The sequence below is a fragment of the Crocodylus siamensis genome, chromosome 1, assembly GCF_052110815.1.
Source record: "Crocodylus siamensis isolate JL-2025a chromosome 1, ASM5211081v1, whole genome shotgun sequence".
Taxonomy (NCBI): domain Eukaryota; kingdom Metazoa; phylum Chordata; order Crocodylia; family Crocodylidae; genus Crocodylus; species Crocodylus siamensis.
In genome coordinates, this window is record NC_143395.1 from 139,633,660 (window position 1) to 139,659,571 (window position 25,912).

The following is a 25,912-nucleotide window of genomic DNA, read 5'->3' on the forward strand; positions in this document are numbered from 1 at the left end:
TGCAGGACCCAGGGGCAACTCGCGCAGGCAGGCTCCGCTTAGGAAATAAAAAAGTAGCAAGAGGCGTGATCCTTTCTTTGTTTCTCACAAAGCCTGCCCACCTCTCCCACAGCCAGGGGGCCAGCTGCCAGTGGGCCCTGGACCTTCCCTCCATGGTGACAGTGCCCCCTGGGGAGCACCTGCCTGCTAGCAGCTCATCCAGGCGGCCCTAGGAGGTACCGCCACCATGGAGGGAAGGACCAAGACTCCCACCACTCAGGGGCCACTCATCCCAGAAGCAGTTCACTCCCCCCACCCCCAGCCATGAGATAGGCAGGCAGGCTCTGCAGAGAGACAGGAAAAAAACAGGATTAGGTCTCTCACCGTAACAGTGACAGAAGCCTGTAAATTGAAATGGTGGATTTTTTTAATCTTTACAATTAAAAACCCACCATTTCAATTTTGAGGACTAAACCCCCATCGCGTGTACATGCCACTGGCAGAGACCAGAACTCAGGGTTTCTGACTCCCACATTCACATCCTACCCTTTGGACCATATTTTCACCTTTAGTGAGCCAGATTTTCCATTTCCGTAAGAGCTTCTTTGTGTGTAAGCCAGACAAAACGGATAGGAAACAGGATCAGTAAAAAGCACATGCTACATCCTCACACAGTTCACCTCCAAACTCATCTGCTTACTTCCCTAGTCAGTTATCTGGCATAGGTTTTAAATTTGATTATACTCTTTTTGTTTGGGTCTATCAAAGACAAGCCAAGCCGGATGATACTAGCTCTGTATGCATGTACATACAAGCATGTCACAACATCCTGGTCAGACACTGCCATCGCACTGCGGCCAAACAATCTTCAGAATTCAAAAGTCTCTATTCTGACCCACGGCACCTCTCCCCACTATCAAGTCTGCCCTTTGAGATAACCTCCTCCCACCAAACCAAAGGAAAACTTTGTGAACCCAGGAGAGCAAACAGACTTTTATTTTCTTTATTTCCTTTCAGCCACAGCATTCACAACTCCACCCACCAGAAATGACTGGCCAAAGCAGTCATTATAGAGCGTGTCAGCCACCAGGAGGCCAGTTGAGAGAGTCGGGAACACTAGCATGCTACCAGGGCACTTGGACCAGAGGAGTGAAACATGTGCAGCTGGGAGGGCAGAGATGGAAAAACAGCAGTTCAACAACAGAGTCTGCCCCTGGAAAACTTCTTCCCTTAGCTGGTCTCTTATTCTCCTCTTAGTTCCTATTTCCTTCAACACCACTCCCTTAGTCACCTCATTTTCCCTCATAGCCCAAATGGGATTTATTATTCTCACATTCACCTGCTACCTCCCCTTTCCAAGGCTGAACAGTTTAAATTTTGAGCATATCAATGATATATACCATTACTAATGACATCACTATTGCACCAATAATGAATGCCAACAGGAAATCCTAGTTGTGTTTGTGTTTTTATAAGCCTATAACTGGCTTCCATAAAATAATTAGAATATCTAATGTATAAATAGGAGAAAACACTTCCTAATTACAAAATAATTGTAACATAAAACTAAATATCACAGTGTAAGTTAAGGCCTTGATGAACAGAAAAGCGGTTCGTTTGCAAAATCAAATTAATGCTATCAAGATCTACTACAGTAAACTGCACCACTAATATAAGCAAAGGTATAATTAAGCTAAATTTTGAATTGTAAATGAATAACTAAAAATATACCTGGCAAACAAGTTAATGTACACGTGGTGAATGTGAAAGGTACATAGCGCCCTCTACTGGTAACTGGTTAAAAAAGATTAAGTTTTTACATTTTTTTTTGTTCCTAGTTCTGTAACAGAACAAAGTAAAATGTCACTGGGGAGCTGCACAACATGGAAAATATTTCATTGTAGCTAAACAAACCTTTTAAAATCTGTTTTAAACTTCCTCCTGGGCAGACAGACAGACTAAGCCCTTTATGCCACTGAAATTTTTACCAAAAAAAAAAAAATCAATCCCCTACAGCATAGCTCATGCCAACCCATTTTCTAATAGTTATTAAGTCCCCTTATGAAGGTACTAGCTAATTGCCCATCAAGAATGAAGGGGGGTAGGGGGGAAAGGGAGGGGTGGGCAGGGACAGAGGGGTGGGAAGCTTGCTAACCCTAACCCCAACTCTAACCCCCACTGCATGCCACCACCACTTCCCAGGAGCAAGGCGGGGGGGAGGAGAAGCTTGCCCTGCCATCCCCTCTGTCCCTCTCCACCAGAACCCCACGCCACCTCCTCCAAGGAGCAGGGCCGGAGGGAAGAGAGGGAACAAGGCCAGCAGTGCTCTCCCACTCTGTCCATGCCATTACAGCAGCAGGGAGCAAGGCCGGGAGGGCTGTGGGGGTATTGAGGCCAGCAGTGCTAGCCTCACTCCCATGCTCCATCCCCTTCATGCCTGCCACCATGGCAGTGCTCTGTTGTGCTACCACCACCGCCTCCTATCCATAACGCTCTTGGAGCACTATACTGGTTACTGAAACAATGAATCAGAGTGCTCCAAGAGCGTTATGGGCTGACAGACAGACAGACAGATGGACTAACCCCTTTATTATGTTAGAATTTGAGGTAACTCACTACAAGGGTACTTCATATAATTATAAATGTAATTAAAAATTATTTTTATTGATTTCTGAGTTGGCCTTTCTTTTAAACTATGTATGAGAAAGGGGGTTTGTACTGGAAAAGACAGGAAGCACTAAATAATGTTATGATGATAACGAATAATGCAAACAACCTGGCAACAGGAATATGTCTAATAAGTTATTAATTGGATACATTGTGCACACAATGTTTCCTGTTTTAGCGTTTGGATTATTATGAGTTTAATAAAATATCATATAAATTGATCCTACTAAAATATTTTAGCCAAAACCACATTTTGATTAGCAGACACAAGGCATGACTTCACTAATCCAGTAACAGGGGGGCAACAAAAGGGATGATATTTATATATTTCGGAACAACCAACTGATATTTAAAATTGTGCAAGGTCTTTAAACACAAACCTGGAATGATACAAGTTAGTTTAAATTACCCCGACTTTTGTCTTGAATGAAGCAATGTTAAAAGCAGAGTTTTGCTACACTTGCATTCCTGCAGACATAGCACTTGCCTTGTAACATCTTGTATCAGTATCCTCTGATAGTAATACAGTTGTAGGTCTACCAGTGATTTTTAACCAGGGTGTAGAGGCACCTGGGCTGCCTTGAAATTCTTTCGAGTGTACCCTGGGATGCTATTCAATGCTAGCACTGTTAGGTGTGCAAACATGATTCACAAGATAAAACCACAGGGTGCGTCCACACATGCAGGTATATGTGCTTGCAGCAGCTCAAGTAGCAGCGGCACAAATTTGTGCCAAAGATTTGTGCTTCAGATTTGTGCAGGAGCTGGCCTGGTCCAATAGCACATAGCTCTTGCCCGCAGTGCCAGGAACCTGAAGTGGCACGAGGAGCCAGCCTGGTCCTGTCTGAAGGTGTGCACCAGCAAATTGGGTCAGCTCCATGTACCATATGTAGTCCCCAGGTCTCTGGTGGCACCATTCACTGCTGGGGAACTCTGCCTGCAGTGGGCCATGAGCCCTGGGCACCATGGGGGGGGGGAGTAGGTGGGGGGCTCATCTCACACAACCCCCCCCCCAGACGGTTCCCACTACCCACATGTCCCTGCTTACTAGGGACAGAACCTGGGTCCCTCCCAACTCCAAGCCATTGCTGCCAGCCGTGCCCAGTTTCTATTTCTTCCAGCACACTGAGGCAGCATGCTGGAGCAGCAGGGGCATGCAGCAGGCATAGAGATGCTCTGGCCAGGTGCTAGAGCATCTCTTTGGAGGACCCAGTCTCCAGTTGCTTCAGAGGCGCTGCTTTTTTCTGGCTTGTTTTCTTTCAATTCTGGGATTTCCTGGTATCAAACTTAGACTCTGTGCTGCATATCTGCAGTGCAGGGAACATTTTTTCATTGGTGACATGCCTCCTACAGTGTCTCAAACTGCTTTGAGATGCCACAACAGACACGTGCTCACTTGTATGGACATAGCCACAGATTTCAAATAAGAATCCATAACATTAAAACATTTTGACCTGTTTTGATCTTTCTAGGTTCTTTGCAACTGCTCTATTATTTTTCCAAAGTCAAAAAAAAACCAAGGGAAAATTAAGAGCTGGCATTTTCTGAGGGGTGCCTAGGTTTAAGGAGAGGTGCCTCAAGTCTAAAAGGGATGAGAACTACTAATCTATATTCTTGATAATCTTAATTCTGAATTTCTTGACTTTTGTTCTCTGTGAGAAGCTCTGTCAATTCACTGTAATAATACAACCATCTACATTTAGGATAGGAAAAGATTCAAAGTCCTAAATCAGCCTCTGCACAGATTCCCACTACAATACCACCATCCTTGCTCCTGCTGTCTTCCGCCTATACCAGTGATTCTCAACCATTGCCATAAGATCTCTCTAAGGGTGCCATGCTGCCCAGCCCATGTGAGTACCCAGGGTCCTGGTTTTCTCTGTTTAAAAATCACAAATTCTTGTGATTAAGATTAAAACCCCTAAAATCCATTTTTTTCCACAATTAAAACCCCTAAAATCCATGTTTAATTAAACATGATTAAAACTGCTAAAATCCATGTTTTTCCACAATTAAAATGAAACACTAAATTGGTATCAATAGAAAACAACTATTTATTGATGATATATTTACAATTTTAAAGCAATGTGGAAGCCTACCAGTGCCTCAATCATTACAATAAAATAAATACTAAATACCTTGGCATTTGATTTTGCATTTTTTATCATGGAAAAATCAGAGCTCCCCCTGCCCTTTTTGCTCACCAGGATGTGGGTCCAGTTGTGGCTGTCCCCCCTGCTACTTTGTGTCACTGAGCAGCCCTAATATGTCAGCGCTATGTCCATACCACTGCCCCTCCCTCCCAAGCCACAGCCCCCCAGCCTTGCCAGTGCCCCTCACTCCTGACCCACAGCCCCCCCCTCCCCTGATCACTCGCCTCCTGTTCCCTGCAGCCCCAAGCAGCCCTTTGCAGGCTGGAACTCTGCTAGCCTGCAAGGGGAAACCCACCATTTCCCACATTTTACTCCATTAAAAGAGAAAATCTGCATTTTTCTGCAGCAAACGGAAAACCCATATCCCTGGTGAGAACCTAGTTACACCAGCAGCATTGTAGCTGTTTCTTTGAGGACTGCCACCTCCTGTCTGCCTGCCCCAACATGGATAGTTTACATGTAATATATTATGACATTAGAAGACAAAACTTTCTTCTTAAAAATTAGGAGGCAAAATGAAATATGGATTGAAAGTAGAGCACTGGGAAGATCCGCTAATTACATATCAAACTAATCAGGGCATCAGAAGAAAAATCCTGTGAAGCTCAGAACACGATCTTGGCTCTTTTTCTGGAAGCTCACTAATTATAATTTTGAAGGAGATAGTCTCAACTTAAAACTGATATTTTAAAATTTCTCTTCCCATACTATCTATAGCAGCTTAGACTAGAAATAATTTTTCAAAAAGACCTTATGTTTTGCTGTCTAAGTTCCCTTTTTACATTTTTAATTTTTTAGATAAGAAAGCATTCATGAAATCAGGTAAACTCTTTAAATAGGCAGTTTCAGATTCTCAAAGCAGAAAACACATTTGGGGGTAAAAGCAGAGTTTTGAAGGAAGGTGTGTATGTGTGTTTTGAAATCAATGGTTACTACTGAAGTTTTAAAAACTCATTTAAATTAATCTTAATTGTCATAATATTATGTAGTTGAAGTTCTGGAAAATGTACAAACAGTCATGGAAAAAAATCACTTTCCCCTCACCCCCTTTTTTGCCTTTTCCTTGTACCTCTACAACATTTTAGGACCTGAAACTTTGCAAGCAACAGTTTCCAAGCAACACTGTTGCCAAAAGACGTGTCAGTTTTTAACATCAATTATACACGAAGCAGTCACAAAGTAATGCCTCCTTTTATTTCTCAGCCAAATATTAAACTTGCACAACATCCCTAAACACACAGCTATTTTCCAACTTAGTCTCCATCAACAGCCTTTTTTCACTGAAGAACAGTAGCATGTATCCTGACATTGTAAAAGTCCTTGTCCCAGTTGAGCAGCCACTGTCACACAGACTCCATCAATCCATAACTGTCATCCCAAAAACGTTGCCCTCATACTTTGTCCTTCATTCCTCCTGGATGCATGGAGGATGGGGCAGCACAGTTCATCCAAACAATAGGATTGCCTCTGTGGTGTGTGGGTGAGTATGGCTGTGCAAAAGCAGCACCTCAGATATGGCTCTTGACATGGGCTGTTTGCATGCAAGGTTTCAGTGTCTTCAGAACTGACATACTGACCTCTGAGTTTTCTGTGGCTCCTGGATGCATGAAGTCAAGATGAACACCCTCCATGTCCACGGCTTACATAGGAACTAAAAGTTATGAAGCATTATTTCTGACTGACATTTGTACGATCTCAGAACATGTTGACTATTAGGAAAAGGCCAATAATGAAGGAGATTATGCTGAAAAATAGTTGTGTGTTCATACATAAGTAGCATTAGTCTAATATGTGTTTAAGTTTTGAACGATAGTTGCACATATATGCTGTGATCTGAACCAACATAATTTTATTTTGATGGTAAAAAATTTCCTACATGTAAAATGTTGCTAATCACTTTCAAGGAGGCTAAAATTGAAAGCATGGAAGAGAAAAACCATAAACCCTTTCCAGAATCATCAGAAGCACCGAAGCAAAATAGCTTTCCAAATGCATTGAACATGAAGTGTTTAGACGTACTGTCGATATCATCACTATAAACCATATGAGGTCACTGTTAAGGCTTTGCATTGAAGTGCAAGTGTAACGAACCTGGCTGTCAGGTATGGAAAGAAAAGTTTTATGGAGTGCTGGGGTGTGTTAACAAGAGCACTGTGGACAGCATGAGGGCAGAAAGAAACACAGAAATCTTTCCCTTTATCTTCTGCTTTTAAGATTTGTGGGGATAGGGTATGTCTGGCTGCAACCTTATCTGTTACTAATCATAGTCTTGGTTTGCTAATATAGGTTAATATACACTTACAATTTTTAAAAAAAGGAATATCTTAAAGGGGAAAAAAACACAAAACATGAAAATCTTGCTTAGCTGGCCTTTCTTTTTTTAATTAAAGGAGGTATTTTGTAGATATTGTTCTGGAAATAGAAATATATTAAAAACATTTGGTGCTCCCTTATCTCAAGAGAACTTATTTCAAAATATCCCCATCAGAAAAGAGCAGCTTTACTGTAGTTCTTCCTGACTAAGCACTAAAAACTACAGCTCTGCAAAGACCTTTGCATTTACACAGAGTTTTGCTGCCCTCCTGTGGCAATGCTCTCACTTCTGTTTTCTCATAACTCCTTTTCAAAACGAAAAGAAAGGATGCTGAAGCACCCACAAATCTAGAATGGGATTCTAAATGGAAATATAGATTATACTGTGTTCCACAGACTTTTCCTTAGGGACAGAAGTTACACATAAACTGGTTTAAGTGATCAGAAAGTGTTTCAAACCTGTAACAGAACAGGAGTTCAGTGCACATACGCCAGTTTCAAAATGGTTGAAACCGGTTTAAGATAAAATTGGATGAATGTAGTACCAGACTTAACTGATTTGGGTCAAACCAGTTTATCAACCTTCTATCTCAAACTCCTTCCTGGTTCAAGTTAAATCACAGTCCCCCAGCATGCTTTCCAGCCCTGGGTTGGGCTGGGATGTCTACTCCAGCAGAGAAAGCTAGTGGGGGTCAAAGAGGGGGAGGCAGGGACTGCCCCCCCGGCAAACCCTGGCTGGGATCTGGGGCCAAGGAATGGGTGTTAAACACCCGTTTCCCCATTCAAACTTACTGCTGGCTGTGATTGTGGAATACAAATCCCAGAGACCTCAGGGACAGCAGGAAGAGGAAGCAAGCACGCCTCAGGGGCAGCAGGAAGAGGAAGATATATGCCAGAGAGCCATGCTCTAGTGTCCTGCGACTTCTGGCCTGAGCCACTGCAGGCATGTGGCTGCTTTTCCTGAATCAAAAGTAAATCCATGTCCAGTTATATCTCAGTTTAATTTCTGCAGTTTAGACTAACCTGGAAAGACTGAATCAATTCAGCCTCAGACTTCTGACTGTCTGTACTTAGCCCCTTGCATGGATGCCAGAGAGATGGCAAAAAAAGGTTGCACTTCATACTGGTGCTCTACCATTTGATTTAGAAAAATCTGACTTAAAAGTAAGACAAAAACTGCAAGTAACAGGGCAACAAGATTTTTAAGTGAAAAAAAATCATTCATGAAGTATTACATTTAAAGGGAAATTAGAAGGAAAAAACTGATCTGAAAAATCAACCTGTCCCTCCACCCTGTAAATCAGGTAGGTTTGGGTCTCTGGGTTTCCTCCTCAAAAACCCTGAAATACCACATATATTTATGGCATACAATTAAAAATCTGTGTTTTTGAGTAACTGTATAAGCAAGTTACATGGCAAAATGAGATTTTTTCATTAGATATTAAGAATCAGCAGCTTGCTGCTACTAGAGCTGGAGGCTGTCCCTGTCATTTAAGTCACCTTGCTAAAGAAAAAAAAAAGCTGCTTTAGTGATGTGGTATCGTTTAGTAATGAATAGATCAAAAACAGTGTATGCTACCATTTCAACATAAGTTTGAAGTGCAAAAGGTACATCTGTAGGGGGCTTGGGGAATTTTCCAAGGGTGAACGCCATGAAGTATTAATGTGCTTATTCAGAAGATGAATGTTAGCGCTAAGGTGTTCAGATAGATGCTTTCCTACAGTACAAAGTACTCAGCAGCTGCTTTATGGAGTTGAATGTGAATCAAATAACTTAAGTCACTGAGCTGAAGCTTTCTCATGAGCCCGAGGCCAAGAACTGGAATTTTACAACATTTAAAAGCTACACTGGCAGAGTATTTTTTTTTCTTAGTACTTGCTACAGAGTCATTGTTTTTGCTCCAATTGGTTCTTTTTAACCCATAGACCCAACTGATGCTATTGAAAGAGTTTATCCTGAAAACAGACCAAGCAAATTAAACAGGTGAATTTAAACTGAGCATGAACAGTAATTAGTTTTATATTATACACTATGACAGGGGTGGGCAATTATTTCAGCTCGAGGGCTGCTTAACAAGCTTTGGTGAGCTGTTGAGCACTGCAAGGATAGCCCTGCCCCTCAAGAGGTGCTGCCCCCTGGTTGCCATCGTCAGACTGGAAGTCTGGCCCCTTGCCCCTGACCGTTGCCACCAGACATCCCTCCCCTTGCCCCGGAAGTACTCCTTTTGGGAGTGGGGGGTTACCATCTTCAAACCAAAAATACTGTAAATTATATACTAAAAAACACACATCTAGAATAACATATTTTATTTCAAAAAATACTTTTGCCCTAATTTGTGTGTGTTTTGTTGTGTATATAGAGATGATTGTATACTAGTTCAAAGCAAAATCTTACTCTTGTACATTGCAGCGGTATGTGGAGAGGTGTGGGTGGCTATGGAGATTGTGTGTGTGTGTGTGTGTGTGTGTGTGTGTGTGTGTGTGTGTGTGTGTGTGTGTGTGTGTGTGTGTGTGTGTGTGTGTGTGTGTGTGCGCGCAGCATGGGGAAGGGCACCATGTAGTTCCTGGCTGCAATGTGGGCCTCACAGGACTTTGACTGTTTCTCCATGTGCAGCTCCCTGCTAGAGCGCTAGGAACCTTGTGAGTCGGCCCAGCCTGATGGAGTGGGACTCCCCCTTGCTCCTGGCACTAGTGTGCCTTTGGGCTGGGCTGGCTCTGTGTAGGTCCTGGCATTACAGCTGGGAACCATGTGTTGCAGGGCTGGTCCAGATGGTTCCATGCCACGCTGCATAGGTCCTGGTGTTGTAGCCAGGAACCGTATAGTGCCTGGAAGGGATGGACCTGGCTGGGTCGGCTCAGTGCCATGCTCCTGGGAACTACATGGTGCTGGGAGGTGCCCAGCATGGCTCCCTGCTGCAACACCAGGACTCCTGCTGCATTCTGCAGTCCTGGCATTGCAACTGAGAACTGCGCACTGCTGGGAGTTGCCCATCTGCACCGGGCCAGCTCCATGCTGTGCTGCACAGTTTCCAGGTGCAATGCCAAAATCTGTGCTGCACAGCATGGAGCTGGCCCGGTGCAGCCTGGCACCTCCCAGGAGCTCATGGTTCCCAACTACAACAGCAGAATGCAGCAGAAGCCAGCCCAGCTCCTGCTGTGGCTGGCCCTGGGGCACCGCACTCACACTCACTGCCACTTTCCCATCACACTTGCTGCCACTGCCTTTCCCCTGCTGCTTCTCTAATTTCCCTGCCTGCTGCTCCCTCCCCTGCCCTCCCACCTGCCCACTGCTCCCCCTGCCTGCCCACCCACCCACCACTCTCCATCGCCTGCCTGACCACCCACTGCACCTCCCAACCACGCACCTGCCATACCCCCCACACCTGCCCACCACTCCGGTAGTACACAGTTCCCGGCTGCATGGCCAAGCCAGCTGGGAACCACAAGATTCCGGTGGGCCGGGCTGGCTCCTGCTGCACCAGTGATCTTCCCCGCCATCTCCACCCAATTATTTCCTGAGTCTCCACTCTTGGATGGAGGGAGGGCAGGGGAACAGCCCCAGGGTCACCAAGCCAGAAGCCTCTTCTAGGCAGAAGCTTTTGTCTGGGGACTGGGGGTAAGGTGAGGTCAGGTGGACCTTGCTGCTGGGTCCTGCTGCTAGCTCTTCCTGGGTCCTGCTGCTGCTGGCACATTGTCATCTTTGACAGAGCGCCCCAGGAAGATAATAATTAATTTTCTAATTTTTTTTAGGGGCCCCACAGTCCAGATAGAATGGCCTGGAGGGTTGGGTCTGGCCTGCAGGTTGTATTTTGCCCCTGCACTATGATGAGGCTTCTTGACAGCTTAGGCTTAGTAGCTGGGCCCCATCTAAGATACTAAACAAAGAAGTTCAGTTACTGGCCACCAGCTTCCACACAGTGAATGGGAGGACTCATTTCTCTTGTTTTTTTAATAACATTATAAGAAGAATTGAACAAACTAGCTCATCCCTACATTTATTCCCATAAAGGGCTTAAATAATCACCCAAGTGTCACTAAAGGAGGAAAGACAGGGCTTAGGTACTGAAGGGGGACCAAAGAGAAACAATTTCTGCCCTTTACTCTACCACAGATTTTCTATGCAGCTTTGGGCAAGACACTTGACTTCTCTACCTTTTAATTCTTAGTCTTCTGCTCATATGCTGTACCCCTTTCTCTGACCTTTTGCAACTCATCTAGCTAGAGTGTTAGCTCCTTTAGCCAGAAACTATTGCTTGCTATACTTTTGTATGGTACAATGGACTCCTGATCTCAATGGCTATTATAATACAAACAATAATAATGAAATTACAATATTTGAACAAGTTAATCACACACTCTTATACCAAAAAGGTTATGTCATGATTAGCAGCTAGCTGGGAAAAACAAACCATTTAAAAAGGTATCCACTGTATACCAATATAAATCAACCCATGTGTGTTATACAGCTACCCCGCTTGGATTATTTGTTGTTCAGTATTCCCCACCGGTTCTATTCCATTCAAAATAGTTTAAATATATCAACAAAGAAAATAAACTAAAGACAGCAAATTAGCTCACATCTGCCAGCCAAATACAGTATTTGCAACATGGTTATCTGAATACCTGAAACAGGAACAAACATATATAAGAATTTATATACGGATGCTCCAGAAGAAAATAGGACAGGAAAATGTAATATTTCATTTCTAAATTATGTCTAAGCAAATACTGTACAATTACTTGCATCCAAACACAAAATTTACTCAATATCCCAGCAAAACCCTGTAATTAAGAAAGAAATAGTGCCTCAGGATTGACACCATCAAAATCTATGGTAGAAGGTAGTTGAATTTTACAGTGAAAGCACCTCTATGAACAATACCAGAATTGGATGGCTCCTCCACTAGTTTGGGAATATCTGTGAAACTAAATTTCTCACTTAAATTTTTACCAAAAGCAGCAAAATAATTTTGAAATGGCAAGATGGAAAATGAGGAAAACTTAGAACATCTTATTGTTTCTGAGACTATCCTATAAAGGCAGCCAAATATTTAATGTGATCACAGTTTGATACTGTAACTCACGTTCAAGTTTCCTCCAAATATTAATGTTTTAATTTTTTAATAGCATTAAAATTTATCAACAAAGAATTCAGGAATAGCAAAATTACACTGAAATTTTCAAAATAGTCAATTGTGTTTTATATATCAGAAATCTTAAATTGATCTAAAGTCACTTTTTTCTAACCTTTCTGAATGTGAGGTGTAGTACTGAGTGAAATGGTCATAGGCCTTTGAAGCCTATCATATAATTCTGAAATGGCCATCACTCTAGTAGGTCACAGATAAACAAAGGGTAATCAAGTATTCAGCTTCTCTGGACTATAGGTTCAGACAGTATGTCACTTCAGCACTTGTAACTTGAAAAAAGTGCAGTAGCTTGCATTAATTGACTTCAGCTTCAGACTGATGTGAAACCAGGAGGTATAAAATGTCCACATAGCAAATGATCAATCTCTTCCATGCTTAGACATTTAAAAAGACAGGGCTCTTGTAGGGCAATATTTCAGAGACATATTCAGAAAAGCAGTGTTACTAGAAGGTAACAAATATTGACACACTTTTCTTTTTACATTAGAGGGCCACTCAAACTCTAAGCAAGAATCCTCATATGTAAATAGAGCATAGTTTAGGCAAATAATTAAATATGTTTGCAGATATGTTACCTTGGTGCTGCAAATATACACAAAGCATCTGATTATTCTGTAGTTCACATACCAACACTGCTCCATATCTTGCAGACCTCCTACACCATACAGGGTAGACCTCACTATTGATGCAAAAATGGTTAATAAAATTACTAGTTATTGTAGCTGTAGCTTATTAAAAGATTGCTTTCCCTTTATCTCATTTTATGAGATACTTACAATTTCATACATCTGACACTTAGGAAAAAAGAGAGCTCGCATGCTCATGTTTTTGGCTGCTTATCAAAACTAATTTAGTTATTTAATGAAATGAAACATTTAAAGTAATTAAGGAAATTCCTAGGAAGCATCTGCTTCCTGTCAACCAGTGACAGACACTGAAAGTGTCAATGAGAATGACACCTCCTTAACCATAAAACCATCTTTATTACCTCCCACTGTGTTTTCACTGAATCTGGAATGCAGCTTTGTAACATCTATTTTTTTACACTGAATATTATTTTCTTTTGACCTATGTTTTAAGACTATACAAATGATAATGATTACAACTTATGCTATGTATAGAATATTTGATTGGAGTTTTAATTACCAGTTATAAATCGTAAGCACACTGCAAATAGTAGGCTGTAACTAGGAACCAGTTGGTCAAAAGGCAAACAATCAAAAGTGTCTTCTCAAAGAACAGAACATCTAGGACTTAAGCCAAATACCAGTTTGGTACAGACATGCCCTTTATTTCTTTGAAGGGTGGGGAGAGGCTTCTAAGGATAATAATGGTTCAGAAAGAAACCTGGTCAGGTAAAGGAATACTAGAACACTTTCATGCAGAATATTTCAAATAGAAATGATCAGGGCTAGTTCTCCCATGCTGTTAATTTTTTTGAAATGTAAATATCTTTTTCCATTGTACAATATGATGAAGCTATGACTGTCTGAAATTTAAAGGGAAAAAAACAAGAGATGGTAAGAAACAGTAACTCCAAATAACAAAGATCCCAAGAGTTAAGGCACTCCCCAGGGATATAAGAAACCCAGATTCAAGTCTCTGCTCTGCTTGATTCAGGGACGTGAACCTGAATTTCCCAAATCTCAGATGAGTTCCCCAATTCCTAAACTGTAGGCTCTCCTAAGGTGAATTGCTATCTTCCTGGTTTTGATGAGAAATTGCACCTTGGAGTTGAAAACACCTTAACTAGTATATTAACAAAATATACCCATTTTCAGTTCTGGCAAATCAGAATTGCCTGAGAAGCCTTTTTTCCTGAAACATTTCTAACCAGCAGTAATTTCAGAGAGAAGTAATGCTTATAAAGTATTAGCAAAACAACGTGCTAAGTCAGGGCCATCCATCTGTCAGGGGTTAAGTTGTACCCCCCCACTCTCCCCCGCTCCTGCCTGTCCACTGCTCCCCCCATCACTGGCTGCAACAGCAACCAGAATCTCCAGGCTCCCCTTCCCATCTCCAGCTTTCTCTGCCTGCTACTGATCCAGAAGGCAGGGTAATGCAGTGAGACCCAGCCAGAGGAGCTCAGAGTGAACTTGAGGCCCTGCTGTGCAACAGGATAGTATATGTGTATGGTGCAATGAGGGCAGAGGGCTGTGGGAGAGTAGTAGCACAGTGGAGAGGTAGGAGCAGGAGACGGTACACCAGCAAGCATTGCAGCAGTGTGGGAGGTCATAGGTGTCCAGTGCAGCAAGGGAGGGAGGGGAAGCATGGATTCATGGTGCAGCAGTGGGAGGGACTTCTGAGCACAGCTGCAGTGGGGGTACTCGCTCAGCATGCAGGGGCTGTGGCTCTTCCTGGTGTGGACCATGGGCACTGGTACAGCCCAAAGGACATTCGGCCCCCAAACACTTAGCACAGAGCTGTCCAGCTTCTGTGTCACAAAGTGGGCTTCTCTACCTTCCTCTTCACAGAGAAAATCTTTTACTTCAGATCCACACAAAGATAATAGCAACTTCCTTCCTGAAAATTATTTCTTTTATAAATGCTCCAAACTCCTTTATAAATATCCTTCAAATTTTCAGGTGAACATATATGGTTGGAAAGTGTTTACAGAAGATACTGGACACTTCTAATACGTTTCCTTTTGCAAGTAAAAACATTGGTTGTCCTTCAAATTCTCAGTAAAATATAAGGTTCTCTTGAGGTTTATTTGCAAATAAATGTAAGTAGTTCCTATAATTACTGACTAACACCATTGTTTTCTGAATAGAGAGATGTTTTATGAACAAATATAGAATAGAATGCCCTTGTTATAACCAGTTAACATAGTGGTACTCAGTCCATCCAGCCCCATGGGCCAGATGAGTAGTGCAGGGCCAGTCCATGGGTCAGATCCATTGAACAGAGTTGGTCCACAGGCCCAGCCCATGCAGCCAAATGAATACAAGTATTGTGTACCCATGACTTATTATCTTACTAAACCAGTGATATTCAACTTACAGCCTGCAGGCCTGATCTGATGTCTAGAGCTATGTCGTCTAACCCATGGAACTGCCCATGGGCCTGAAAATTTGATAGTGCAGAAGCAGTGACAGAATTAATTTCTGTGGCACCTGTGGAGTGCCCTATGCACCAATAACAGAGCTCCATGTACCAGATCGGGCCCATGGTCCATAGGTTGAAGACCACTAAGTTAGCAAGTGATGAGTATAAAATACATATATTAATTTGGCTATATATAGATAACTCATACCCAAGGAAACTGGAATCACTTGTTAAAGGATTGTTAAGAAGGAAAGCCAATAATTTACTGAACTACCATTTAAGTTTAGACACTCTAAGAATAAATTAAATGTAAAGACTATTTTAAGAATGGAAAGGCTTTGCAAATAGAAGAGCTTGGACCAGAATCTCAATTTCAGTGGAGCCCTGCTGTGAACGTCTTGTAAAATTAAGCAAAAAAAAAAAAAAAAAAAAAAAGAATTAAAAGACTGTCTTTAAATATGGTCTTAGAACTTCCTGTCACAAAGATAAAAATGGAAACCAGTGGGAAAATTGCAACCCTGCTACATATATATCAACAGACTGAATAAGGTGAAGATACTACAGACACCATCCCAAGATGGCAGCAGCCAATATTTGAAATAAGCTAACCTTCAGAGAGACATTTTCTGCTTTCAGTAAGCCTATGGAAAAAGTACAAAATCCTCCTCTTTCTCTTGCATATTCTTACACATTTTAATTAACTCTGCCTGTTCACCTGACCTTGACAAGCAAACAAACAGCAGCAACAAGACACTGAAGAAAACAAAGCCACCACAACACCAAGAAGGAAACCTTCAATCCTAGTTGGTTAGACTGCATACTCCTGGCATAGAGACCACACCTGACCTTGATACATCAGGGAGTTTGACTTCACCTCAACTCGAACCTCTGCCTTCAGCCAGTCATTTGTTCTTTCCTGGGATTTTGGAGTTTTGATTAACTATGCTTTTAGAGTGGGCCATCAAAGGAGGGCCCACTCTCAAAGGCATAGTCTTTGCTGAGAGCTCTCCACAGACAGACATACAGAAGAGATTGTAACTGAAGTAACCATTGTTTACTACTTATGTGTTGTTATTCTAATTGATATTTTTTGTCTTTCATAATAAGAATATATAAGTTAGGAGTCATGAAAAGGGCTTTTTTGCCTGCAATCATTGTGTCCTTTTGAAACTGGCAAGAATCCTACCTGACTAATACAGTATGTGTGTATGCGTGTGTGTGTGTGTACTAGAAGTGGTATCACATCCCCAGACTGGCATTAAAAAAGACAGTTGTAAAGGTTCTACGTGTCATTGTTGTTCCTTTAAGTACAATTTTTAGTACTATTTGGGGACAGAATACTTACTATTTGAGATGTTAAATATAATACCCCCTTCTGTTCCATGCTACTACCACTGCATTCCTTCTTGTAGTGTTTGTGTTGCTAGACCAGGCAGCTCTAACAGCTTCTCTGACCAGGGTGGATAGAGAAATTTTCTGCAAGCTGTTACAGAATGTCCCTGGAGCAAATAAATTATACCACAGCCCACTCTTCCCAGTATTTTCTTCTTATTTATCACGCAAATTCTACATCTTCCTTCATGCTGCCCAACACTTGGAAAAGTGCCTCTCCTACCCTCCAAAAAGGGTGCCTCTCCTACCCTTCTCGAAAAAGATCTCTTGTTAAAAACTTAATTAGGAATATTTTCTGTGTTTTTCTGCTCAGTAATCAACTCCATCAGAAGTATTACTACTAGACCTTGCACTGATTTTTTGTCCAACGTAAACTACACTCTTTGAGCTATGCCTTATACAGAGCCCTGTGCATCTCTTATTATGAGGCCTCCATTTTATTACTATTGCTATCAGTAATTAGTCTATAGTTTGTATAAAGCAAAGCAAAGAGAGAAACTTAATAAACTCTCCACTGTCTGTCTGTGCATTGCTCAGAGGAGCTACTGTATACCAGAAGACAGTCAGGGGCTATAGTTGAAACACATAACTAAAACTTAGGCCCTACCTCAATAAAAAGTACTTGTCTAGATAACTCTGCAAAATCTGTGTTATCTGTCTGATTCACATATATACCCCTGAAAAATTAAACTGTAAACCCAGAATGCTTACAAAGTAGAGTTCTTGGAAAGAAGCTATTAGGGAGATGGGGAAGGTCAGCACTGCTCCTGGGGCCTAGAATAGCTGGCCCCATTTCTGTGCTGCAGGAAGCAGAGGATGCTTTCCCCCAAAAAGCACTGAAGGGACCAAGGAACAAAAAGTGGACTGCAACCTACTTAAACCAAAGGAAACTTAAAAACATGTGAGACCAGTATCCTGAGACAAAATCCAGTGGCCTGGTAAGTGAGCATTCACTAAAGAAAGCAGTATCAAAGCTGCATTTTTTCTGAGAATTGCAACACTCTTAAAACAAAAAAGTAAATGTTTTTGAGAATTTCTCAAAAGTGTCAGGGAGACCAAAAGAAGTAATGAAATTTGGTCAAATATTTGATTAATATTTGTGGATTAAAAATAGGGGGAGAAAATATCAAAACATGGGGTTTCACATCAACATTTCTAAAACATTAACCTTTCCTTTCAAAACTGACCTAAATTTTAAAAAAAGGTACAAGAGATTTAGGTAACACTAAAATGAAATGAAATATTTAATTCCAAGTCAATGTCAACATTTCATTTATATTGTTCTCCCAAAGACAGCACTAATTTTCCACTAATTGGCCTGTGGACCAACTCTGTTCAATGGATTTGACCCATGGACTGGCCCTGCACTACTCATCTGGCCCATGGGGCTGTCCCTAACTTTACTTTGCTTTTTGATCTTTTGGTTTGGCCACTGAACAAAATAACCAGGTCTAGTGTTGGATATTCAGGGGACATTTTGCAAAGATGTCTGTATGCCCATGCTAGGAATGGGGTTAGGTCAATGGAATCGTTTCACTACATTAGTTTAAATATACAACTAAACGAAATTCCTAGTTTGTCAGGAAAAATATCCCTCCCACCCACAGCCTTTATAAAAATCCTCCAAGTGCTGTAAAAGATGTGAGACCATACCCTTCAGTATACTCATTAAAAACACCTTTCTGAGCAGTTAAATAAAACCCAACAAACCTTAGATGGATTATAACACCAAAGGGATGGGAGAGGAATGGAAAACAGAGACAATACAATTAGGATGTGGGACCATTCTAAAAGCACCTTTGAGGAAAAAAAATACTGTTGAGTTGCTTCTGAAAAGTCATAAAATTATTGTTATATGGACTTCAGGCAGGATTTGCACCCAGTAAAGCATGATCACTTGCTCTCGTATAACAGGATAGTAAAAATAATAAGAGGTCAGTGGACAATGACTGAGAGGCAACAGGATTAAGACAAAGGATGGCCTCCTATACCATCCAGATCTATTTCACTTTGTTTTAATTACAAGCACATTTATAGCTCCAAATATTCCTTTGGCTGACAGTGAAAGCATACAGCAGTTAGTATTTTCTTTTCCACATACTTACCATACAGTGTGGTCACTCCCCCAACCCTGGTTTCTTTGAACATAAAGATGGCATGATTTCACATATCTAAAACAGATTAACACATTTATCCTACACTCATCCTCTTCACATGTCTCTCTTACAGCTACAATCAGCTTCATATCCTCCAGCATTGAAAAATCTAACATGTCTAAAAATAAGCATTTACTTACTGAGCATTTGAAATGCAATCACAATTTGATGTCTGATGTCGAAAATGTCCTTCTTTCTGACTGCCAGCCTTTAAATAACAGGATTTAATTTCCCCTTTAAAACACAAAAACATCAGTTAGAGGATGTGATTATTTGTGTGTACATAACATTTAGTTGCAATCTGGTTTTAAATCAAAAAAGCCCTATATCCATAAAACAAACACTTTCACTACTTCTTTATATTTGTGATTGGCAACATAAGCTTGTTTTAAAGCTCCCCAAAAAAAGGAATGTTAAACAAATAATGGAAGGCCCAAAACAAAATCACCAACATATACAAATTTTAAGGCAAAATTCTGGTTCTTTTTTCATGGCCAGTATAAAAGAGTTCTGTGAGAAAGGAGAAGTAGAATCCTACCCAAAATTGGACACAAAATGCTTTATCCGATACTCCCTTAATGACTGCACAGTCATTTGTAAGTGTGCAAAGCAAGCCTAAGAACGTGCTGGTGTAAGTGGAAATATTTGATTTGTGTACATTTTTACCCTCAGTAAAGGTGTTAGATGACAGAGACAACACAGCAGAGAATAGAACTAAGGTGGCCATATTCTACTCCTTCTCCATTCTCTTCCCCACCTCCAATAAAATACATTAATTAGGCAAGCGATAAGCATGATTCACTAACTTACAGGCCATGCTACTACCCTGGCTTCCTTACAGCTGTCCTCCCATGGCATCATAGAGAATATAATGCAAAAGGGAGAAAGACAGGACCTTAGGAACCGTAAAAGCCAACTACATAGGAGCTTCCTCCATGTGTCTTGGAAGGAGATTGCAGGAGATTCCTCCTTAAAGGAGGAAAGAATTCTTGGGCTGCTATTATGCAGACCCACTGGGCCAATGCCTGTAAAACAGGTGTTGAAACAACAGCTTCTGGGCTACTAAAACCAAAGGCGTAGCCAGACAGCTTCTCCACCTGGGGTAACCACATGATGCCCAGGGCATCACCAGCTGCTGATCACAGCAGCGTGATCAGCCACTGCTGCAGTTCTGGCTGTTTTTGTGCTCCCTCCACAAAGTCAGCACCTGGGACTGATTACCTCGTTACATTAGTGGTAAGGGCCTGTAACGGTAACTATTGAGTAACTACTTCACAAGCTGCTCATCTGGAGCTCCCTTACACCAAGGTCAGTACTTTTCAGGTACTGGAAAGTGTTTTTTCCATTACATATTATGAAGAGAATTATGGTTCTGAGAGACGGGTACCCTACGTGATGGGAGGCTGCTGGCACCTAAGCTATCACCTATTCACATTCAGCTGAAAGCCCTGACAGCAAGGGTTGGGAACATTTTGTTCAAGCAAATCTCTACTCACAAGAAAAGAGCTCTCAGATCTTGCAACCTCCAAGAGAAGCAGACTAGGCTTGTCTTTAGTCCTCTTTAAAATATGTTAAACTGTACTCTGTGTGTCAGAAGATTACAGGTCTGAGATAACTCTACTGCATTTAGAACACTTTAGTTATTTTAAATCTGGTATTTGACCACTGAGCCACCTTCCAATTGATGGACACGGAAAATGTTCTTTTCAGTAAAATAAAAAGATATACCTTTTTAGAGACTCCAAGATCTATTTAAAATTCTCTCCTCATAGTCTAAAAGTTACAGCTTCAAACACTTACCATTTTCATCTATGAAAACATGCATTGCATCCACAGATATCTCATCTTGCATGGAAGCCTCGGGTCCACTTATAACTTGCAAGACAGAGCTATCTTGCTGGGAAGTTACCCGGTAGATTATCTGCCTTTGCCTGCTGCCCTGGTAACTTGACACAAAAATGTTTCAAAACTACTATGAGGAACTTTTTTCTTGCTCTCAAAACAGAAAGAGAGAGAGGTTAATTAAAAGTCAATTCTACTCAGTGAAACAAAACAGCTACCATCATCATAAATTTGAAGTGCAAAATTGTAAAATAAACTGCCCTTACAGTGCTGTAAATTTGCCAGATTCTGGTAACACTGGACTACTCCTAGCATGATCTTGACTTTGTACATCTGATCTTTCCCATTTAGGAACATGCTCGCAGTGCTTTTCCATTTCCATCATTTCTTCTTTCTTCTCTGTTGCCTGGCTATCTGAAAGACACATGAAGTGACCTATGTACAGTCTCCCTAAGAAATTATTCTCATTTACTTCTGAATAAGTTAAAGACTGAGGCAGCTATTAACAACTTTATTAAATGTAGTTCCAACCTGAGGAACACATAACTATGTTGCTTTAAGAGGCATGTCTTATTCATGCTCTCCCAGTTAGTGCATACCAGACTCCTGGAAACAAGTAAGTGTAGCCTGCCAAGAGCATCCCTGAGCACATGCCAGGAAGCATGCCCAAAACAACCTGAGGGTAGCACTGGGGCATGTGCTTGGTGCTACTCTTAACAGGCTCCACTGTCTCAGTTTGTGAGATTCAGCACATGGCCACAGGCAACATAACCAAGAAGGTCCTAATTCCTGCCCTGCTTCCCCCATTGCTCCATAAGAAAGTAATCTGCAATAGGTCTATATCAGAAATAGACTATTCCCCTTATGCACCAGTGGCTGGTATACTGGTGGAGGAGGCAGATGTGAGTTAGTAGCTATTTTCTACCACTGACCACATTAAGTCTGCTTCTAGCTTTGAACACTTTGTTATCACATAGTGATGGTCCTCATTAGTTAATAATATTTGCACTGATTAACTAAAAATCATGGAACAACATATTGATAATGGAAGAATAATTTCTTTAAGTGCTTTCAGGTGTAACCAGAACAGTGATTTTTCTACAGTTCTGGGTTTTAAATGAAGAATTCTGGGATTTGTTGGGCCAGGCAATCCACTGGAAAAACACCCTATGTAGTCCTTGGCTTCCAGCTTTCCCTGGGGAAGTATCCATCCAACCTCCTCACAATACCTGCTGCTCAAGTGCTACAATGATACATGCCATAGAAACGTACTCGTCATTAAGAAAACCACAGCAATGTTCAAGTTACCTTGAACTTAGGGTTGCTCAACAACTGGATTTCCTGCCTAAACACTTATTAAACCTCAAGAAAGTCATTGGGCAAGCCAACCTTAATGTTCCTGCCAACTTCAATTCACATGATGTACAAGAGAAATAGCAGTCCCCCAAACACTTGCAAACTGCTGAACTGCACAACAAATACACTTCCTTTTCTGCATCACAACCTATGCCACTATCGCTGAGAAAACCAATTACAGATACAACATGAACTGCAAGACCAGATCTTACTCACCAAATCTCAGCCCCTAGTAGGGAGAGCAGTGAGCAGAGCATAAACCTTATTATAACCTTACGTCCCAAAGGTTACCTAATAAGCCAGGATACCCCAGCAGACAGCTGGGCCAGGCAGCAGAGCCAGGAAGACCGTGCCACATGGAAGGTCTACAAGACCCAGTGTTCCAAAGGCCTCTATAATGAAAAACAAATTATCATTAGCAAAGGCGAGTAACAACACGATTGTTGTTCTGTCTGGATTTTTTTTTTGCTATGAGCTTCCTTACTCTGTGCTTCTGCTGTGATAGGCTAACTGCTGTGAAGAATTGAAAAGGAAAAGCATATTTCAAAAAGGAGCAGTATTTTGAAAAATATGGCAGAAGAACTGTGAAGAAGGACTGCAAGGTTAATCTTTTCCCTCCTTATCTGTGCGTTTTATTGTCTAATTTGGTTTTTAACTTCACCTTAAGAGCAAAATTTCACCCTATCTTAACTATGGAGGTGCTCTAAGCCAGGCATCTCCATAATCTTATAACTATAACCCTGAGGGCTGAGGGTGTTAGGGAAATCTAATTGAAACTACTTTCCCAACAGACTCGGGATATTTAAGGATTAAGAATAATTCATAGCCAGCAAAAAGTCATGACTCTAATAATCTAATTGGTCCCACACTACCTAAAGCCAGCTGTAGGGCTAGAACAATTATAAAGATTTTTTTAGCTCTATTACTTAGTGGTTTAAAAAAATTCTCTTTTTTTTTTATATTTTAGGCCTTCCAGATAATAATAAATACTAAATATCTAGTTCTCCTAGCACTAGAAAGATATGTCAGTACACTAAAAGCTGTGTTATCCAGCACTTTACCATCCAGAATGCTCTATTAACCAGCATGCGGGGGACTGTGATTTAACTTGAACCAGGAATGAGTTTGAGACAGAAGTTTCATTAACTGGTTTGACCCAAATCAGTTAAGTTTGATACTACATGCGGTAAAAACTAAACCACCTGCCGATCGACGCAGCGAAAGTGAAACTGCAAGTTCTACCTCGGCAGTTCTGGTTTCACCAAGTCTCACTTCTTCCTCATTTGCCACGGCCCTGGGCAAAGCAGCCTGCATGGAGCCCCCCTCCCTGTCCACTGGCACACTGACGGCAGGGAGTGAAAGCCCTTGAGCACCAGATGCAGTGGGAGGGGCGGCAACCCAAACAGGTAAGGATGCCTCTCAGGTAACCAGCATATTCAGTTATCCAGCACCCCCCGGATCTGGCTGCAGTGAGTGACTTCTGACCAAAAAACCTAGTCTCTCTCACGCTCAAATTCACTAGGATGAAACTGTTGCACTTTCTAGTTAAGTCAATCTGGGAAACAAATTCTGATACTTGTGCACGCACAACTGAAGACTAGTTTGTGCACAGTTTTTGTACCAGCTAGATTATTTTGGTTAGGGGATGTGGTATTTCTTGATATAGTTATACTGGTACCACTCCTAATGTGGATACAATTACATCAGGATAAAGCTGTCCTTACACTGGAACATCTTACACTGGTGGATGCAGGGAGACAGGTGAATGTGGTGTACCTTGATTTTAGCAGTGCTTTTGATACGGTATCCCACAATATTCTCACAGGCAAGCTAAGGGAGTATGGGCTGGATGAATGCACTGTAAGGTGGACAGAAAGCTGGCTGGAGCATTGGGCTCAAAGAGTAGTAATCAATGGCTCAATGTCTAGTTGGCAGCCGGTATCAAGTGGAATACCCCAGGGGTTGGTCCTGGAGCCAATTTTGTTCATTGTTTTCATCAGTGACCTGGAAAATCATAGTATCATATTGCTTAGGGTCGGAAGGGACCTAAACAAATTATCAGGTTCAACCCCATAGAGTGGGGCATGTAATGCACCCTCAGCAAGCTTGCAGATGACACCAAGCTGGGGGGAGTAGTAGATACACTGGAAGATAGGGCTAGGATCAGAGTGACGTAGACAAATTGGAGGATTGGACCAAAAGGAATCTCATGAGGATCAACAAGGACAAGTGCAAAGCCCTGCACTTAGGACGAAACAATCCCATGCACCAGCACAGGCTGGGGGCTGACCGCTGGGCAGCAGCTCTGCAGAAAAAGACCTGGGGGTTACAGTGAACAATAAGCTGAATATGAGCCAGTAGTGTGTCCTTGTTGCCAAGAAGGCTAATGGCATATTCCCCTCTATTCAGCACTAGTGAGGCACATCTGAAGTACTATGTTCAGTTTTGGGTCCCCCACTACAGAGATGTGGACAAACTGGAGACAGTCCAGCAGAGGGTGACAAAAATGTTGAGGTGGCTGGGGAACATGACTTACGAGAAAAGACTGAGGGACCTAGGCTTATTTAGCCTAGAGAAGAGGAGACCAAGAGGGGACTTACTAGCAGCCTTCAACTACCTGAAGCGGGGTTTGAAAGAGGATGGAACTAGACTGTTCTCAGTGGTGGCAGATGACAGAACAAGGAGCAGTGGGCCCAACTTGCAGCAAGGGAAGTTTAGGTTAGATATTAGAAAGAATTTTCTCAGTAGGAGGGTAGTAAAACACTGGAACAGGTTACCCAGGGAGGTTGAGGAATCTCCATCCTTATTCCTACATGGGAATAATCTATATTTCTGTAAGTACTTTTAGGCTTGATTGATACTTATAAGTTGTTGTTATACCACTTGAGAGTAGATACCAGTGATTCTCAACCACGGTTCCATGAAGTAGCACACAATATTAACACCGTTAGGTATATAAACGCCTACATGATTCACAAAATCAACCTGGAGACGTCAAATAGAAATTCATAGAGTCAAAAACTTCCAGACTTGTTGTGGTCATTCTGAGTTCTTTGCAACAGAAGAATGCTCTATTATTTTTCTGTACTCCAAAAATGAGTGAAAGCTAAGATCTGGCATTTTCCAATGGGTGCCCCAAGTCTAAAAAGGGTGAGAACCACTGGTGCACATGCACAAAATAATCATTGCATCCTGACCTGACAATGGATTGGCAAAATCCCTAATGTAAATACAGCTCTGCTAACAAGAGAGTCATCTGGCTTATGTAACTTATTCCATTAGAAAACGGGTTTAACATATGCCATCAAAGAATCCTTTTGACAGGATAAGCCAATGGTGCTCAGCCTATGATCCCCACAGGCCAGATGTGCCCTGCAAAGCCCATGGGAACAGACTATCACATAACACCATGCTCCTGTCTGAGCTCACCGTATGTTAGCATGGGCTCTTGCCACAGCAGCCACTTTTGCATAACTCCAGAGCCCAGGGATTAAACATCACTGCCTGCCCCCTTTTTCACATCCACTAAATTTAGTAACAGAGTAAGAGGGAACTAGGGGCAGTGACAGTCATTCCTGAGTTTCAAAACTGAGCAAAAGCGATGACTCTAGCCAGAGCATGTACCGACAACTGGTGATCTGAGAGAGCTAACTGAGCATGTGAAGTTCTAGCAATGCTTTTCTATGCGGTCCTCAGGCCGTTTCTGATTTTAAGCTTTTTCCACTTGTAAAAAAGTTGAGCAGCACTGCAGTAAGCTGTGAACCTGGGGGAGAGACTTCAGGTATAACTGTATGGCTTTCCCTTATATAGATATGTCCTGTATCCATCATTATAGTTATAATAAAAACATTTGTGT

General features: G+C 41.8%; 1 protein-coding gene across 1 annotated transcript in view; it reads right to left on the reverse strand.

Annotated features, from left to right (window-relative positions):
- Positions 1-25,912, reverse strand: part of PCNX2 (pecanex 2) — a 269,742-nt gene that overhangs the window by 212,600 nt on the left and 31,230 nt on the right. Inside the window, exons 6-8 of the mRNA XM_090044227.1 lie at positions 20,967-21,114; positions 20,659-20,804; positions 18,999-19,092 (exon numbers count right to left, since the gene is read on the reverse strand). Coding sequence (XP_089900353.1) covers positions 18,999-19,092; positions 20,659-20,804; positions 20,967-21,114 — 388 coding nt within the window. The remainder of the gene's footprint in view (positions 1-18,998; positions 19,093-20,658; positions 20,805-20,966; positions 21,115-25,912) is intronic.